Source organism: Carya illinoinensis, chromosome 5, assembly GCF_018687715.1.
Source record: "Carya illinoinensis cultivar Pawnee chromosome 5, C.illinoinensisPawnee_v1, whole genome shotgun sequence".
Lineage (NCBI taxonomy): Eukaryota > Viridiplantae > Streptophyta > Magnoliopsida > Fagales > Juglandaceae > Carya > Carya illinoinensis.
The window spans coordinates 5,912,559-5,930,391 of record NC_056756.1 but is presented as its reverse complement, the minus strand read 5'-3'; the positions used below and the strand labels follow the sequence as shown (position 1 = coordinate 5,930,391).

At 35.4% G+C, this 17,833-nt stretch overlaps 2 protein-coding genes across 4 annotated transcripts; both read left to right on the top strand.

Moving 5' to 3' along the window:
- Positions 1 to 6,129: 6,129 nt before the first annotated feature.
- LOC122309387 (cyclin-dependent kinase inhibitor 7-like) lies at positions 6,130 to 8,225 on the top strand. 2 transcript variants are annotated; one of them, XM_043122863.1, is made up of 4 exons: positions 6,130 to 6,635; positions 7,031 to 7,080; positions 7,188 to 7,340; positions 7,516 to 8,225. In XM_043122863.1, exons 1-4 carry the CDS (start codon positions 6,264 to 6,266, stop codon positions 7,583 to 7,585), a joined length of 645 nt encoding a protein of 214 aa, XP_042978797.1. In that variant the 5' UTR covers positions 6,130 to 6,263; the 3' UTR covers positions 7,586 to 8,225. The 2 variants fall into 2 exon arrangements, with proteins under 2 accessions (XP_042978797.1, XP_042978796.1); XM_043122862.1 differs by having other exon boundaries at positions 7,185 to 7,340.
- A 6,235-nt stretch (positions 8,226 to 14,460) lies between these two features.
- LOC122310512 lies at positions 14,461 to 17,810 on the top strand. 2 transcript variants are annotated; one of them, XM_043124429.1, is made up of 7 exons: positions 14,461 to 14,874; positions 15,192 to 15,249; positions 15,547 to 15,627; positions 15,775 to 15,807; positions 15,996 to 16,223; positions 16,309 to 16,450; positions 16,676 to 17,810. In XM_043124429.1, the coding sequence occupies exons 1-7, from the start codon at positions 14,690 to 14,692 to the stop codon at positions 17,164 to 17,166; spliced, it is 1,218 nt and encodes a 405-aa protein (XP_042980363.1). In that variant the 5' UTR covers positions 14,461 to 14,689; the 3' UTR covers positions 17,167 to 17,810. The 2 variants fall into 2 exon arrangements, with proteins under 2 accessions (XP_042980363.1, XP_042980362.1); XM_043124428.1 differs by having other exon boundaries at positions 14,463 to 14,874; positions 15,984 to 16,223.
- Positions 17,811 to 17,833: the final 23 nt, after the last annotated feature.

Genomic DNA, 17,833 nt, shown 5'->3' with positions numbered 1-17,833 from the left:
AAAGAGTCATATAGCCCAGCCATTAATTTCATCCACTTTCGTTAGTGGAGTTTACGTCGGTATTTCACCTCGGTTCTTGTTGGGGGGGGGGGGGGGGGGGGGGGTTGTGTTCACAAAATAACTCCTCTGTTAAAAAGTTCTTCTTTCTTCTTTCTTCTCCATCCACATGCGCTGATCTCCCATGAATGAGATGGATAGATCGTTACATGGGAAAAACATGCAACAGCTCACAACAAATGGCGAGATACACGCAGATGTGACTTGGTTCGCTCATTCTCAATATTGGTGGTGTACATCCATCCCCAGGGGCCAGAGCCAGACTCAGATCGACCCACGTTTCGGGTCCCATAGTTTTACCTGCTGCATGCCGAGCCTAATGCATTATCGGGCCCCACACACCATAACATTCAGTACCACGACATGAGCAGAGAAGTGTCCCTATTGCATTTGGTTCCCCTCATTAATATACAGTTTTTTTTTTTTTTTTTGGGCCTTAAATTTGTACCGTGATTGCCACTGGCAAAAACCTTCTTGCACTTTAGCTGATTTTACAGCATTCTGAAAGTCTTTTTCACTTTTTCTTATCTTAACCATAGAAGACATTATCCACTTTAACATTTTCTACTAAGGAATATCTGAAAGGCTGATTTTACAGCATTCTGAATGTCTTTCACTTTTTTCTTTTTGCTATTTGGAATTTTGGATCTAAATTAAAAATTCCAAAATGAGATCTTCTAGCATCATAATTTAGAAGAAAATAAATTCAATTAACTAACGTAATCACGTAAATTAAACTCGATAATAAAATAATAGTAAAAAATGAATAAAATATCCTTACACCAACTTAAAAATGCAAAACTGAGAGTAGTTGCAAAGAACAGGATCTCAATAATAACGAGGGAAAACCATTTACTGCCATTACAAGCAAATCAATGTATCTTTCAGTATTACGGTTGCTAAAATTGATTACTCCATCGATCCAAATGCAAAATGGAGATTAGTTGCAGAGATGAGAGAACAGTATCTGATCAGTAATAATTAAGGAAAACCATTGACTACCAATCAACGTATGTTTCAGTAGTATTACTGTTGCAAATTAATTAATTACTACATCCAATTGATACAACCCCAGTTGCCCAAGAAAACCATTCTCTGGCCACAGCTATACAGCCGGTGTACGCCTCGATACCCAACGTACGTACTGCTGGCCTGTCCTGGCCGGGCGTCATGGTTTTATGCAGACTCGACAGTACGCATGCCATTCATTATCTTGGTAATGAACAATGATGAGAACTATTCCCCGGGGGGCGGGGGCGGGGAGGGGGAGGTGGGTTATGTCTTCCTTCCCACGTGTTTTTCTACCTTTTGTTTAGCTTTTCTTGCCCTGGTCCCCTACGGGCCCTACCCCTTCATCTACACAACACCAATTTAAGTCCTACATGTGCTGCTACTGCTCATCCTGGTTTTCGGCCTTTTTATGGTGCAATCGTTGGGTGGTGTCAGGCTAGCGCCTGGACCAAAAGGGCTCAATAACTTGCCACGTACCTCGCTAGCTTGCCAGGTCGCTTTCTATCAACTTTGTAACTTGGACATTAAAAGAGGCAGTTCTCCATTCCTATCTTGCAATATGCTGTACTGTATGAATAAATGGTGCATATACAGCTAACAATTAGGACCTCGGTTATGATATATTTTTTTCCCCCTCGCAGTAGCACTAGCTTATAATTACTTGAAACCAAATGGTTTTTGCTGAATTTCATGCAATTTTTTTGCAGTAAAATCTTCGCTTTTGATGTTCTAAAAGTTCATACAAAGTAAAGATGCCTTAAAAAGTGAAAGGACCACAAAGAGTTCCAGGAAGACTCCTTTTTCGAAAATTTAAATACGCATATCATATATGGTGTCATGCAACTTTCTCCTTCAGTCGAAAAAGGCGTCCCGGCCCTTTTAAAGGTTTGGTCCTCTCATTTTCTCTGACAATAAATATTCTAAAACGAGCAGCTAGCGGACTTTGAAAAATTGACTCCAACCACCATTGCCATCACTGGAACAAAAAGGACAAGGGACAAGTTCTAGTCTATAAACAAAACTCTGAATTTTCATTCATATGCGGTACATCTTCACAGAGGAAGAGGACCACCCAAGCAATATCTAGAGCTTGGAAATGATACATTCATTTTTTTCTTTTTCTTTTATCTTTTTGGGTTGACAGGGAGGGAGGAGTGGGGGTCAATGCTAAGAAACTAGACCTAAGAGACTAACTTCAGTATTCTTTTCACACACTAGAAGCATCGATGAACTTGACATGCACTACTGTGGAGGTTAAAAGTTCTGTCGAGTTGGAAAGCGACTCTCCAACGGGCAACTTAATCTGCAAGATATATTAGAAGTAGTAGACATGAGAACCTGGTGGTCCAATTGCTAATACATGTACCAAGAAACTCACAAACAACTGCGAGTACCTTCAGTGAGACACAGTGAGCGGACCAAAGAAACCCCAAACCCCCCCCCGCCCAATGTTTGCATACCAACCAATTTTTCAGGCCAACTGATCTACTGATAAGGGTAGTAGCTCCATGGCTGTCCCACAGATGATCATGACAGAGCAGTTCAGCATTCAATTCTCCTCCCTCGTCTTCTTTCAACTGTTTTTGCTTAATGAGTTTGGCATGAATCTAATCAAGTCTAGTATGAATTAGCCCAACTGTGATCCCATTATGACCATACCATCCATCCTGACTTAGTCTGTATTTCAATGGAAAATGAAAGATTTTTTTTATTTTTTTTATTTTTTATTGTATGTACTCGAAATTTCATCTACCATCATTTACCACCACGATGCGTGGGTGTCATCCCCAGCCAGTAGTTCTGCTACGTACTCGTTTGATTACAAAGATAAGATAAGATGAGATAAAAGTTAAAAGTTAAATAAAATATTATTATAATATAATTTTTATTTTAAAATTTAAAAAAATTAAATTATTTATTATATTTTATATATATATAAATTAAAAAAAATTATAATAATTGCGTGAAACGGGATATATAACCAAACCAAAGCAGTTGCAGTAACATAAAATGATAATTAATATTCGCCTTGAGTTCAGGACGTTAGTACCTCCTCTTTGAGGCTCCCACATCAATGCTTCTTACAGCTCGCTGGCCTTGGTTAAGAGCATTGACAATGGATTCTTTATTTTTATATGTAAAATTACATATTTTGAAAATTACTTTTGAATATGAAAAAAAATTTTTATATTGGATTATGTATTTTTTGATCAAATAATAATAAAATAATAAAGAGAGAGAAGAGAAAAAAAAAAAAAAAGAGAGAGAGAGGGAGGAGAGAGAAAAAATAATAAAATAATATTTAAAGAAGGAAAATGACATCTTCAAAGATGAATAATCACTATTCATAATTATTTAAAATTATAAAGATAAATAAGCCAATGTAAGTGATTTTAAAACAAGTTTATTCAAATTTGAGAATAAAAATAAAGATAAATAAATCATTGCTAGTGCTCTAAGCATCAATACTACCGGTAGTAAAATGTCCTCTCTCTCTCTCTCTCTAATAACTTTTTATTGTATTTGTTTGTTTGTGGTCATTTTCATTGTACAAACTTCGTTATTTTGTGCCCTACTTTCGGATTTGAAAGTACTGTTGCTGAGCAAGTTGTGGAACATAATTTCTGTATTACATAAAAGAGGAGGCCGGGGGCTTTCTATAGATGACAAAGGCAAAATAACCCTATGCTTAGTGGTGTATATATATAGAGAAAATCTTAAAAACAGCCTATCTGGTTATCTCATAAAATCAGCCCACCAACCATATTGCGACACATCATCTGAATTGAATCATCTCCATACAATTCACCACACCGGAACATACTCACTTTCTTCCTAAATCCCACTAATCAGTTTCCATACAAGCTCATTCCACTAGACGCACTAACTCACACCGGACACACTTTGCCTCCATTCCAACCCACAGCCGACGACGGGAAGAGCTTCCCAACCCAAACTCGAAATCCATTCCAACCCAAATTCGATGGGAGAGAACCAGAAATTGCCTCCCGAAGGAGCTGGCGCTAGGCGGCACCCCACTCATCCCGACGGCAAGGAAATCACATTTTCTCAATTTAACCAGATGGTAATTTGTGTATACTTTGAACTTTTCAATCTTCACGGAACTTGTATTGGAGTTTTTGTATTGGATTTAAATCTCATTTCAATGTGATTGTAATATGGGCTATGGAAATTTTCTTGGCATATGGATTATACTGATCTTCCTCCATGAATACCAACTGTCTGTAAAAAAGTCTCAAAGGCCCTTTGGCCACAGCAGTCGGTTCCATTTGAGTAGCTTGCAATCCCTGAAAATTAATCTCATCTCGTTCCTTTTTTTTTTTTCTCCCCCTTTTCCCCATGGTATTTAACATTTTAACTCTAAACTCTTACTAGTAAAGATACAAATCAAAGAATCCTCTTCAACTGACGTACTTAACAAAATATATCTACTCCACGTAAGATTGTGATTCTAGAAGACCAAAACAGGAGCAATATATTTGCGTCTCGAAGACCTTTTTACAAATAGTTAACAATAGATAAAAAAAGATTATTTGATATAAGAAAAGCAAATAGACATCCATTTTCAAGACCCCACAACTGATCCATTTTTTCAATCTTTAATAAAGTTTAAAAGAGAAATTTGCTAAGCAAAAGAGATAAAGAAAGAGATAAAATCAAACCATTGATGGCAACGACGGTAGGATCTCAACAAAATTTTGGAGGAAAAATCAGATTGGAAGGGAATGAAGGGTGCGGTGAAGTGATTCACAACTCACTGCAAACGTGAATGCCTAAATGTAGAGGATTTTTGACAGGATCTCATAAACCTTTTCAGGATCACTGCAAATGTGGAGCTTGGGCGTCAAAACCTTTGCATTGCCAAATATGGATTTTCAGTGCAGTGTGTTTTTGCAAGTTTCGGAGGGAAAGGAATGGAGCAGTGATCGTTCTGCTATTAGAAGGATTTATTAGCTACTTTTCATTTTACTTTATTTACACCTTTTTATCTTACGTGGAGGAAGCCCATTGGTGGGCTGTTTTTCACCCATTTGCAACCGGGCTGTTTCAAAGTGTCTCTTATATATATATTAGAAATGCCTTAGTCATGAAAATATTTTATAAAAATAAATTTACAAATTACTTTACGTTGACATGATATATACATTAAATTATAAAATTATTTTTATTATAAAATAGATGTAACATCGTATAATATGAAATTATATCAATTTGTAAGTTTATTTTTACGAAATATATTTGTGACTGTATCTATTCTCTATATATATTGGACACTAGTTATGTCTATGGATTACACAAAAGAAAATAACCCTATGGTGCACGTTAAAGGATAGATTGGATCTATAATGTTAGACAATGTGGCGTGATCAATTAATAAATGAATTTTGTTACGCATCATCTTCACACACCACACTTATTTTTAATTTTTTATATTTTATTCTTTTTAAATTAATTAAATTTTTCTAATCATCTTCCATACATATAAGAGTAAAAAATAAAAATATAAAAAATTATGTATGGTATAAGAATGATAATAAAATTTTTCTTAATAAATAAGCTTTGGATACCAAAGGATTAAAGCATGGCAATTATTTTATTCAAAAAATAATTTACACGACCATGCTCGTAGAAAGCCACTTCTATAAAAATCTGCATGGACGAAGTAATTGTCTTGAAGCATTACATTCAGGTTTGTGGGTGTGATCATGGGTTTGGTCGGTTACCTCAATAACAATTTATAAAACGATTAATTTTTATATATTTTTTTTTTATGTATTATATTAATATGATTGGTTGTATTATTATTTTTTTAATATAAAATAACTGTTTTAATTCATTACATCAATAAAATATATAAAAATGATTGTTTATAATAAAATTTATATAAGAGTGAGATCTATTATTAAAAAATAATTTTTTTATATAAATTTCATTTTAACTCATTTTTTTGAAAAGATTAAAATTTATTATTATAAATATTATTTCTCTTTATTTATTTATTTATTTTTAATGGAATCACAACCGTCCATCCTGTTCAATTGCCCACCTCTTTCAAGACGTCTTCGATGTTCCCCTCGGATCTATCTCCCCCATCTTCGCATGCTCTTTCTTTCTCTGCCTTTTACCTTTAATAAAACAAAAACCCACAAAATAAAAAGCAAAACCAGAAAGCCATGAAAAACGATAGTAGTAAAGAGACGGAGAGAGAGAGCTCGGCTAGTGCGTACAGTATGGGGGATTGTACGAGGAAGTGTAAACGAAATATTGCAGCCGTGGAGGGCTCGAGCACGAGCACGAGCACGAGGGTGTCTAAGCGGATGAGAATTGTTGGTTTGCCTTCCTTGACCGTTGAGCTCGAGAACCCTCTTTCCTGCGTGGCTTTGCCCGGGAATGTGGCGTCTCCTGCCAATTCAGTGGATTCTGAAGCAATGAACGCCGGTGCTTTGAGCTCGAGCTTCCGCTCGGACCAGCTCCCGGCTTCTTGGTGTTCCAGTAATGAGTCGAGCGAGGTTGTGAAGGACAGGTTTAGGCTCATGGATCTCGAGGTGAATTTTGAGTTTGAGTCTCTGATCACTTTAGACTACTTGGGTCATTTGGTTTTGAATTTACTTATATCACTCGGGGTTGATCATTGATGAGAAACCGGTAGAAATTAAAGAAAACAAAGTTTTGAGGTCTCTTGTTTTTTGTTGCTTTTGCTGCCCTAACATGAAAAGAAATTCGAAAGAGCTCCACACTAGAAATCGAAACGGTTAATGTAGCCTTGTTTGAGTAAAATTTCTTTTCCTACATTCATGTTCCCATTTTTTTCTCGTCAACCAAACGGAATTTCTCTGGAATACTTCTTCTTTTCCGGTGCCCCCAGACTTTAATTACTCGTTTTAATTAGTTAGATTTTTAATGTCGTATTTATTTACGCTTCTTGAATGTGCAATTGCAGGCCAAGAGTTTCGAAACCGTAGACTCAGCGTGCATCAACACCGAACTAAGGTCAATTTTTATTTATTTTTTAATTACTCCCACGTCCCTCCGAAACCAAAAACTCGTCCGTTCCGTGACGGTTCGTTTCTTCTCATAATCTTCTTTCTATTCAGCAGAGAGACGACGCCGTCGAGCGAACTCTGCGGAGAGTCGGACGAAATGGATTCGCTAGCGAGGAAGACATCGGCGGCGAAGACTCCACCGAAGGAAGAGATCGAGGAGTTCTTCGCAAAGGCCGAGAAGCAAGAGCAAAAGCGATTCGCTGAGAAGTGAGTACCCGGTTTCTCTCTATGAGAGAGAGAGAGAGAGAGAGAGAGAGAGAGAGAGAGAGAGAGAGAGAGAGAGAGTGAGTGCAGACTATAGGTGGCTGCACACTAACAGCGTATTTTAGCAGAAGGGAGAATCAAACGCTAACTAACCAACAACTTCCTTCCTTACTTGCAGGTACAACTATGACATTGTGAAGGATACGCCCCTGGAGGGACGGTACCAGTGGGTTCGTTTGAAGCCATGAGAAAAAAAAAAAAAAAAAAAAGTCACTAAACTGACACTGGGCAACACAGAGATTTGCATGCCACTTTGCTCCTTTTGGTTTAGCGGGGAGGTAGGAGATGGTTGTTTTATTTTGCACAGCTCTCTCCCATCTACTACTATTTACCATTTTAGAAAGAACGAAGCTCTGTCCGCCTGCCTGCCTTAGTACTGCTACTACTGTCCCCCAAAAATGCTTCTGTTTCTGCAGACATCACATCCATTTCGCAATGAAACAAGCTAGATATCGATACTGAAGAAGGAAAGAAATAAAAAAATAAAACGTTTCCACTTTTCCGTATGATCTGTTCTGTTCTGTTCTTTTTCCCTTGATCAGTTTTTTTTTTTAAAGAGTACTACATTGATGGGTGATATTTTGGATTGTGGGAAGTGTTCGATCTTCGTTTGGGCTTGTTTTTTGGCTCTTTGTATAAGCTTCCGTTTTCAGCGGTTTTGGTTTGGTACTAGCTTTCTTACACCTTTCTTTCACCCCCGTTATTGTTTTGAAAGCGGAATATTCTCTAAGTTTCTTGTGTGTATGATTCTTTTGATTGTTGGGACCATTTGTTTTGTGGAGTACTGATATTCATTCACATTCAAATAAAACAAGCTGTGTGCGCATATATATATATATACATATATAATCATGAGGTATTCTGTTTCTTGAGTCTGCAAAAATATCATGCCGACCCAGCACTCTATTAATGAAGTTTCTGGCATACAACAAAAAGAGGTGCCTGTCGCGGGGTTGAGACTCGTAGACAACCAAAGAAATGGTGCATTAATTGGACCCATCCAAACCAGCCTTTCAAGTTACAATGCTCTCCTAATCTCTGTGCCTAACTTGTGATTCTGAGGAACAACCAAAAGTTAAGTCCCTGAAAATAGTGAGAATTAATGGAAGTGGGCATGACCAGCAGGAGGGAAAAGCTCAGTACTCTACAGGAAATGATGTGTGAATTAATGAAATGCTTGTAGTCGAATCATTTAAAGCCATAGGCAAAGTACTTTTTTTATTTTTCTTCTCTTTTTTGTCTTTCAACTAGAAAGAGAGATAGAAATGGGTCAAATGACAGCTTATGAGTGGACACAGAAATAATCGTGGTGGGCAAGAATCGCCGAATATGGGGGATAGCGAGGGCTAGCTGTGGCAGAGGCTGCCTGTATGAGAACAAAAAAGAAACAGACGCATGCACATTGGCATGATTGTGAATTTTCGGACGTGTCAAATTTGCAAGCAAGGCAATCTTATTGCACGTGGGGTTGTTCCAGTCCTCCGGTTCCTTCCTTGTACAAAAATCTTTTCTTTCTTCCCTGTAAGTGGCTAGAATGGAAAAAGGCTTCCAGGCCTTCAAAGTAGAAAAGGGGAGACAAAAGAAAGAGAGATACGAAAAGGGGAAGGCTTACACGTGCAGTGATGGATTGCTGATGCGTTGGTTTCCCAAACTTGGCTTGCTTTGGATCTGGCGCCCTCTATTTTATTTCCATGGAGACGTAGATTTGAGAGATGGGTCATTGGGTTGGGTGGGGAGTAGAATGTTGCTTATTAATATATTAGATAATTAAGGAGATTGGTTTCTTGGGAAGTCTGGTTTTTGATCAATTTTATATACAGTCGTGAAATTATAAACGTTGTATAATTATTTTGAAAAAAAATGGGATCCATGATTAAAAAGTTAATTTTTTTTATGTGGGTTCTATATTAATTTATTTTTTTTAAAGTGACTGCATACCGCTTATATAACCACGACTCTAAATATCATTTCTTCTTATTTTTTGTGCTTCTTTTCTTACCGTTTCTCTTATAAGACGAATTACGTATTTGTTTATTATTCAAGATTGTTGACTCCCCTTCAAATATTTGTGTGCGCCAAAACATTCTACTATATTCCACTGCTTGAGTATCATTATCCAGACGATACCTTATAATATTAAATATTATGAGATTCACATAATATTGCATGTTGTCTCTATTTCACATAAACTGACACTGGGCAACACAGGGAGTTGCATGCAACTTTGCTCCTTTTGGTTTAGCGGGGAGGTAGGAGATGGTTGTTTTATTTTGCACAGCTCTCTCTCATCTACTTCTATTTACCATTTTAGAAAGAACGAAGCTCTGTCCGCCTGCCTGCCTTTGTACTGCTACTACCGTCCCCCAAAAATGCTTCTGTTTCTGCAGACATCGCATCCCTTTCGCAATGAAACAAGCTAGATATCGATACTGAAGAAGGAAAAAAATAAAAAATAAAACTTTTCCACTTTTACGTATGATCTGTTCTGTTCTGTTCTTTTTCCCTTGATCAGTTTTTTTTTTTTGATAGAGTACTGCATTGATGGGTGATATTTTGGATTGTGGAAAGTGTTCAATCTTCGTTTGGGCTTGTTTTTTGGCTCTTTGTAAAAGCTTCCGTTTTCAGCGGTTTTGGTTTGGTACTAACTTTCTTACACCTTTCTTTCACCCCCGTTATTGTTTTGAAAGCGGAATATTCTCTAAGTTTCTCGTGTGTATGATTCTTATGATTGTTGGGACCATTTGTTTCGTGGAGTACTGATATTCATTCACATTCAAATAAAACAAGCTGTGTGCGCATATATATATATATATATATATATACACATATACAATCATGAGGTTTTCTGTTTCTTGAGTCTGCAAATATATAAAGCCGACCCAGCACTCTATTAATGAAGTTTCTGGCATACAACAAAAAGAGGTGCCTGTCGTGGGGTTGAGACTCGTAGACAACCGAAGAAATGGTGCATTAATTGGACCCATCCAAACCAGCCTTTCAAATTACAATGCTCTCCTAATCACTGTGCCTAACTTATGATTCTGAGGAACAACCAAAAGTTAAGTCCTTGAAAGTAGTGAGAATTAATGGAAGTGGGCATGGCCAGCAGGAGGGAAAAGCTCAGTACCCTACAGGAAATGATGTGTGAATTAATGAAATGCTTGTAGTCGAATCATTTAAAGCCATAGGCGAAGTACTTTTTTGATTTTTCTTCTCTTTTTTGTCTTTCAACTAGAAAGAAATAGATAGAAATGGGTCAAATGACAGCTTATGAGTGGACACAGAAATAATCGTGGTGGGCAAGAATCGCCGAATATGGGGATAGCGACGGCTAGCTGTGGCTGAGGTTGCTTGTATGGGAACAAAAAAGAAACAGATGCATGCACATTGGCATGATTGTGAATTTTCGGACGTGTCAAATTTGCAAGCAAGGCAATCTTATTGCACGTGGGGTTGTTCCAACCTTCCGGTTCCTTCCTTGTACAAAATTCTTTTCTTTCTCCTTTGTAAAAATGGCTAGAATGGAAAAAGGCTTCCAGGCCTTCAAAGTAGAAAAGGGAAGACAAAAGAGAGAGAGATACGAAAAGGGGAAGGCTTACACGTGCAGTGTTGGATTGCTGACGCGTTGGTTTGCCAGACTTGGCTTGCTTTGGATCTGGCGCCCCCTATTTTATTTCCATGGAGACGTAGATTTGAGAGATGGGTCGGGTGGGGAGTAGAATGTTGCTCATTAATATATTAATTAATTAAGGAGATTGGTTCTTTGGAAGTCTGGCTTTTGGCGTTTCTTTTCTTACCGTTTCTCTTACACGACGAATTACATATTTGTTTATTATTCAAGATTGTTGACTCCCATTCAAATATTTGTGTGCGCCAAAACATTCAACTATATTCTACACGGCTTGAGTATCATTATCCAGACGATACCTTATAATATTAAATATTTATGAGATTCACATAATATTGCATGTTGTCTCTATTTCACATAGAGCAATATTATTTTAAAATTTTTACATCATACACCATTTACAATTACGGCCCTATTCTCTCTGAATTTATTTTTCGTTTCTTACTCTTTAATCTTTTTTTTATTAATTGTCATTTTGTTAGTAGTGTTCCTAGAAAAACCCAATTGAACTATTTATTCCAAAACACTTAGCCCCCCAAAATTATAATCTCGGCTTCATCTTTATTTATAAGATTCTTCTACTTCGACGGTGTATGGTGTAGAAGTTTTCTAATTGAGTTATTCAAATGGAAAATTATAATTGCAAGTATAATTATACACTAATCTGTGCATCAATATGATGTGATTGGTTAAAAAGTAGATTTTATTGAAAATAGTGTTAATTTAAATTTTAAGTATAAATAAATTAGTATTAATATACAGATTAGTACGTAATTATATTTATATGTAATAAAACTCTATTCAAATATATATATATAATAAAAATAATAGTTTTCTTTTCGGCCCAAATTATAAGAGGTATCGTTATCAAGGTCCACCTTAAGGCACATGATGGGCATTTGAAAGGCCCTGTGGGATTTGGTTTCAGCTTAAAACCCGAAACAAAGATCTCCCGCAAAGGGGGCTTTTGAAGAGAGGTTGGGTGGGCGAGGCCGAATCTATTGAGACTGGGTCCAAACGAGGTGATTTCTGACAAGAGGAATTTAGCTCCTAGTATCTAAAGTATTTTATTTTTATTTTTTATGAAAAGAATATATTTATAACTATTTATAAGGTAACCGTTGCATAATTATTTTTAAAATAAGTGAATAAAATATAAATTTTATATCAAAAATTAATTTTTTAATGATAAATTTTACTTTTTTCAAAATAATTATATAATATTTACACACTTCATAATTATATATAAAATTTATTTTTCTTTTTTTTATCGACATCAAGCATTGGAATATACTTTCCACGTAAACTCGTCAACCATTTTTATTTATGTGGTTTAGAAAATAATTGGTGAATATTTCTTCTACGAGATGCACATGATCCTACGTATTTATTTATCAACACCTATCGAACCTACGATTACAGCCTCTTAGAGTGGATCTTCATGATGTCTTGAAAGTTGATATATGACTCTCCTTCTGGCTGTAAAAGATTGAGAAATGTTGTTTTTATTTTAAAATCTTTCATATTATGTACAACTAATTAATGTATTATATGTTCAATGATTTTTTGTTTTGTTTAAATATTTGAATTATAACTTATAAAAAACGGAAATATGACTCATTAATAGCTATAAATAAAAAGAAAAAAAATTTATTTATCGTTCTTTTTTTACCATAATTTTCTCAATATTTTATGATGTGATATTAATAATAGGCTTATAAATAAAATATAATAAATATTTTTTAATAATTTAATATTATATTATGAGATGCTAAGAAAATGATAATAAATAACATTACTCAAATAAAAAATTATAGAGTTTTAGGACAGGTTCTAATAATTGATACCAACAGCATGATCGATAACTAGAGTGTGTTTTTTTCTTTTCTTTTACCTATTTTTTAAAACATTTTTAAATACTTTTTTTAAAAATAATTTAAATTTATTAATAATAATTTCCTTAACTATTAATTTTAGAAAAAAAAACAATAGGTGAAAATATCGATTGACTTAACATTTCTAAAATGAAGAGCAGTGCTATTTTAAAGAAATATTAAATAATGATTTAAAAGAACAACTATACAAACCTAAATCGCATAAAATATAAGCATTTCATTAAATTTTCATACATATTAATATACTAGTAGTTGGGCAACGTCCAAGGGACGTTCGTCCAGTGTATAGAAATATTATTTTTATTAAGGAAAAAATTTTGAATAATAATGTAATATTTTTAGAAAAAATATATATAAATTCTAACATCAAATAGTAAGATAGACTTAAATCAGTTTTAAAGCATTTAGAATTTATAAAAAAAAAAAAAAATCTTGAAACAAACATGTGCAGCATAGGAGATAAACTGTTAACAGTAAAGGAACGTGCATAGCACGTTTTCTTAATTTAATAAAGCGATTATTTTTAAAAAGTAACATAATTTTTATAAAGAAATAAAATACTAAGGTTTTTATAAGATATTATTATTTGATTTTAATGTTTCATAATGAATTTAAATTGATAAATAAATAATATTTTATTAGGATAATTGTATTCGTAAATGTAGTTGGTAAATAGATTTAAACTTAATTATTTTACATTTCTCTTTGTTTATATAAGGAATGAATAAAAATTTTAAATCACATAAATAAATTGATATATAAATTATAATTTATATAAAAGATCATATATATATAATAGAATATAGAATATATATTTATATAGATATATATAATAGAATATATATATATATATATCTCTAATATACCTCATAAATAAATGATCATCAATGCATAGGTTACAGGATCATGCATGCTGCATGAATTTTAATAATTATAAATTTATTCATAAGTGATTGGGGAGAGAGATTAAAAAATTAAGAACTTTTAAGAAGAGAGAGTCACTTTAATTTATTCATGTAACTAACGGCGTTAATTTTAACGGTAAAACAACAAAAACCGTTAAACCAATAAAATTCCGTTAGATAGCCACTTTATATATATAAAGATGTATATTTTATCCATATTTTCTTGTGTTCTTTCATTTTAAGATATAATTGTTATTATTAGTTGATTTATAGTTTAACTAGTATGTCTATTTTTATATATAATAAGAGTAATGATAGATACAAATATATTTTTACAACGTTAAACAATTATTTCTAAAATAAATATATTTTTATAAAATGATAATTTTATAATTTATTTTATAGTCTCGTTATGTTATTGTTTAAATTTAATTTAATTTTTAAAAAAATAGATATATATTATTTTATAGTCTCGTTATCTCTTCCCATTAAATATTTTCTCATTAAATATATCTCACGCACTCAACAGACAGCGGCTAAAAAAAATTCCCGACGCAGAAAGGGGTCCCACTACCTCTTAGAGAAATAATGGAGGAGCTTATCCTAAAAGGCGCGTGGTGGGTACGATCCGACGTGGCTTTCAACTCCACTCAGCGAACTATCACCCGACCATCGACCACCACCCACTAGTCTCCCCAGATCTCCCCACACCAATACGAGCGGCTCAAGCCAGCCCACCTCAATCCCTAAGCCCTAATTTCCCAAATTATCGACTTTCACAGCTGAATTTACCTGGAGTCCTATTTTATTTTTCTGTTTGTTCTCGAACAATTACCAAAAAAAGAAAAATAAAAACTAACTAATATGTGGGGTGGTGGCGGTGGAATTGGGGGTGATCTCCATTGGGGAAGAAAGGAGGCTCAATCCAGAGGAATCGCGGTGGTCTTCGCTTGGGCTTCGATTCAGTTGCGGCACTTGAAGAGCTACGTAGACTTGTACGCGTCCCTCGGATGGAATTGCCTCGTTTGCCATGCCGATTTTCTCAACGCGTAAGATATTTTCTTTTCGTTCGCTCCGTTTGGTTGCTGAGAACATGAAGGAAACTGCAAACTGGGGCTCAGAAACCCAACTCAGACCCCTATTTGCAACTAATAGCACTATTTACCTGTAGTTCTTATCAGGTCCAATTTAGCTGGTGTTCTCTCTTTTGTTTTGTGGTTTTTTCAGGGCTTTTTTTTTTTTTTTGGGGGGGGGGGGGGGGGGGGGGGGGTTTATTGCATTCCTTGGAGTTCCAGCTTACTATGAAGGTGTTTGCTGCATTTTTAACGAGTGTCGCTTCTCTTACTCATGGTTAATATTTATGCAGATTTTATCCTGAGAGGGCCATGTCACTGGCATTTGTTGTTCTCAACGGGCTTGTTGAGGTCAGCTTAATAAGTAGTTCTCCGATTTCAACTGAAAAAGTTCAGTTGGGATTTCAATTTTGTTTATTAAGTAAGATAAAAAGTTGAAAATTCAATGAGATACTGTAAAGCTTTAATCTGAAGCAGAATTTATGATTGGGGCTGAATTCCCATATTGCTCAATCTTTAAGCTAAATCAAAACCCATCCAACATCAATATGATGTGGGATCGCAGACTGGACAACTTTTGTTATATTGAGATAATTAGGTACTTCTGTTTTGACGCGTACAAAAACCTTTTTGGTGTTGGGGGTGCAGGAGCTAAGGATTAGGCCATGCCCTATTGTCTTTGTTGCTCTATCTGGTGGTCCCAAAGCTTGCATGTATAAGATTTTTCAGGTACTTGTAAATTTTGTGATATCGTAGGCATTAAATTTTTTCTTTTAGGTAAATGCAAGTCAAGCATTTATTATATGCTCCGCTGAGTTTAAACTATTATTTATTTCTGAATGTGGCAAACTAACAAATCTGGCACTCATAATGCAGGTTATCGATGGAACATGTGGAGAGATGTATTGGGTATGACTATTTCATTGTTGTGGATAAAACTTTCTGACCTATACATCGTGCTTTTTCTTAAAAATGTCTAATTAATTAAATTAGCTTCATTATTTAACTCTCTCTCTCTCTCTCTCTCTCTCTCTCTCTCTCTCTCTCTCTCTCTCTCTCTCTCTCTCTCTCTATGGTTGTTGAAGGGCGAATATCAGTTGGTCAGAAATTGCTTTTCTGGGCATATCTATGATTCTAGTCCAGTAGATTTTACAAGTGATTTTGGTGCAAGATTCACTCTACACCCCTCCATTTGGAAAATGCCTGGGTCATCGAAACTTGTTTCTTGGGTGGCGAAAGGCGTTGCTTCTGGTCTTGATGCATTATATCTTACTAGGTTTGAATCGCAACGTGTGGAGTATTGGCAGGCCTTGTACTCCTCTGTTGTAAGTTTCCATCTTGCCTTTTGCCTTTAAACTTATATTCTCACCATTTTCATCTGCCAATGTAACATTTTTCCCTCTTGTGTAGAACTTGAGCGCTCCTTTTCTCATTGTGTGCTCAGAAAAGGATGAACTTGCACCGTACCACATTATCTGCAATTTTGCTCAACGTTTACAGGATCTTGGGGGGGAAGTTAAGCTTGTGAAATTGAATGGCTCCAATCACATAGGTTTGCCTCAAACATTCTTAGTTTCTTATTACCTACAGTGTAATTTTGAATCCTATCATTTAGCCTTCTGGTTATTGGCATGTTACCTATATGTGCTAAACAATCATGATTTCCTATTTTGAATTTGTAAATAAACAATAGCGTTTTGAACATATCAAATTTTCTGTTGGTTACATATTTGTGGCTCATTGGAACAGAAGTCATGTGATTTTTATGTTCTTTTAGGTCATTACAAGCATTATCCAATCCAATATAGGGCTGCTGTGACCAATTTGCTTGACAAGGCCGCTTCAGTTTATTCCCAAAAAATCCGACTACTGGGAGAAAGAGCTAGCATGCAAGGTATGCATGATGAGATATCTGAGCTAATCTGTGACCTCCAGAATGCAGCTATTAACTCAAACCAGAGCTTCAGAAGAGTTGCACAGGGGCCAGGCGACCACTTCTTCTTGCCAAGTTCTTCAGAGTATCAAAATGGTAGAGAATCTCCATCTTTACAAGATGAGCAGAAAGAAAGATCCATTTATCTACCTAGCCCGTCAAGAATCAATGCACATAGCGTACTTGGCCAATTCCTCTTTGATGTTTGTGTTCCCAAGAACGTTGAAGGTTGGGATATTAAATTTGGTGGCTCTCTGAATGGGCAGCCATTTGCTTCTGCACGTAGAAATTTGCCTATCCAGGGTATTAAATGCACTCGCCGATCAAGACTATGACTTCTCCTACAGGTTGACTTTCTGAAAATCTATTAGAAGTTTGCATGAGTTGTTCAACAGCATCTAAGAGATCACAAGCAAATCAACCTCCTGGAAGATGATTAAAGACTTGATGTTGGGAATGTAAGTAGCGGAGTTGGGCTTTCCAAATGGAACAGCTGGAATCCTTTGGCACTAAACAGGATAAGACCATATATATCGTATTTAAACAAAGAGGTATGTTGATTATGATCTCCTATCCACCTGTTCCATAAGCTAAGTGTACAGATAAGTGAGGACAAGATGATATGTATAGAGTGAGGTGTATGTTTGTTATGAACTATCCTCCTGTTGAATAAGCTATATGAATGCACGGTTAAAACAGAAAAAGCTACATGAATGCACAAGTGGTCAGCTGATGCTGGGAGATAGATACAGTCATTCAGAAGTGGGCTTCTATTGATTAGTTCTATGTTTGCAGATGCTGTAAGGAGTTGTTTGCATGAGATAGTGTATACTGTATAGTGGTGTTATCTAGAAATATATGGTTTTGGTATTAGACCATGGCTGTACGAGCTTCTAATGGTCAAGAATGAGGCTGGAGACCTGTAATATGTAAATAAGAGGAAGTCTTAATGGGAAGAATTTTTATTTATTTTTTTAAATATGCAAAAGAGGACGATACCAC

Excerpts from the sequence above, each read along its gene's own strand:
- LOC122309387 (XM_043122862.1), top strand. The coding sequence starts at position 6,264 with ATGAAAAACGATAGTAGTAAAGAGACGGAGAGAGAGAGCTCGGCTAGT. Across the intron at positions 6,636-7,030 it reads TTAGGCTCATGGATCTCGAG|GCCAAGAGTTTCGAAACCGT; the intron begins GTGAATTTTGAG and ends GTGCAATTGCAG. Across the intron at positions 7,081-7,184 it reads TGCATCAACACCGAACTAAG|CAGAGAGACGACGCCGTCGA; the intron begins GTCAATTTTTAT and ends CTTTCTATTCAG.
- LOC122310512 (XM_043124428.1), top strand. The coding sequence starts at position 14,690 with ATGTGGGGTGGTGGCGGTGGAATTGGGGGTGATCTCCATTGGGGAAGA. Across the intron at positions 14,875-15,191 it reads CATGCCGATTTTCTCAACGC|ATTTTATCCTGAGAGGGCCA; the intron begins GTAAGATATTTT and ends ATATTTATGCAG. Across the intron at positions 15,250-15,546 it reads TTCTCAACGGGCTTGTTGAG|GAGCTAAGGATTAGGCCATG; the intron begins GTCAGCTTAATA and ends TTGGGGGTGCAG.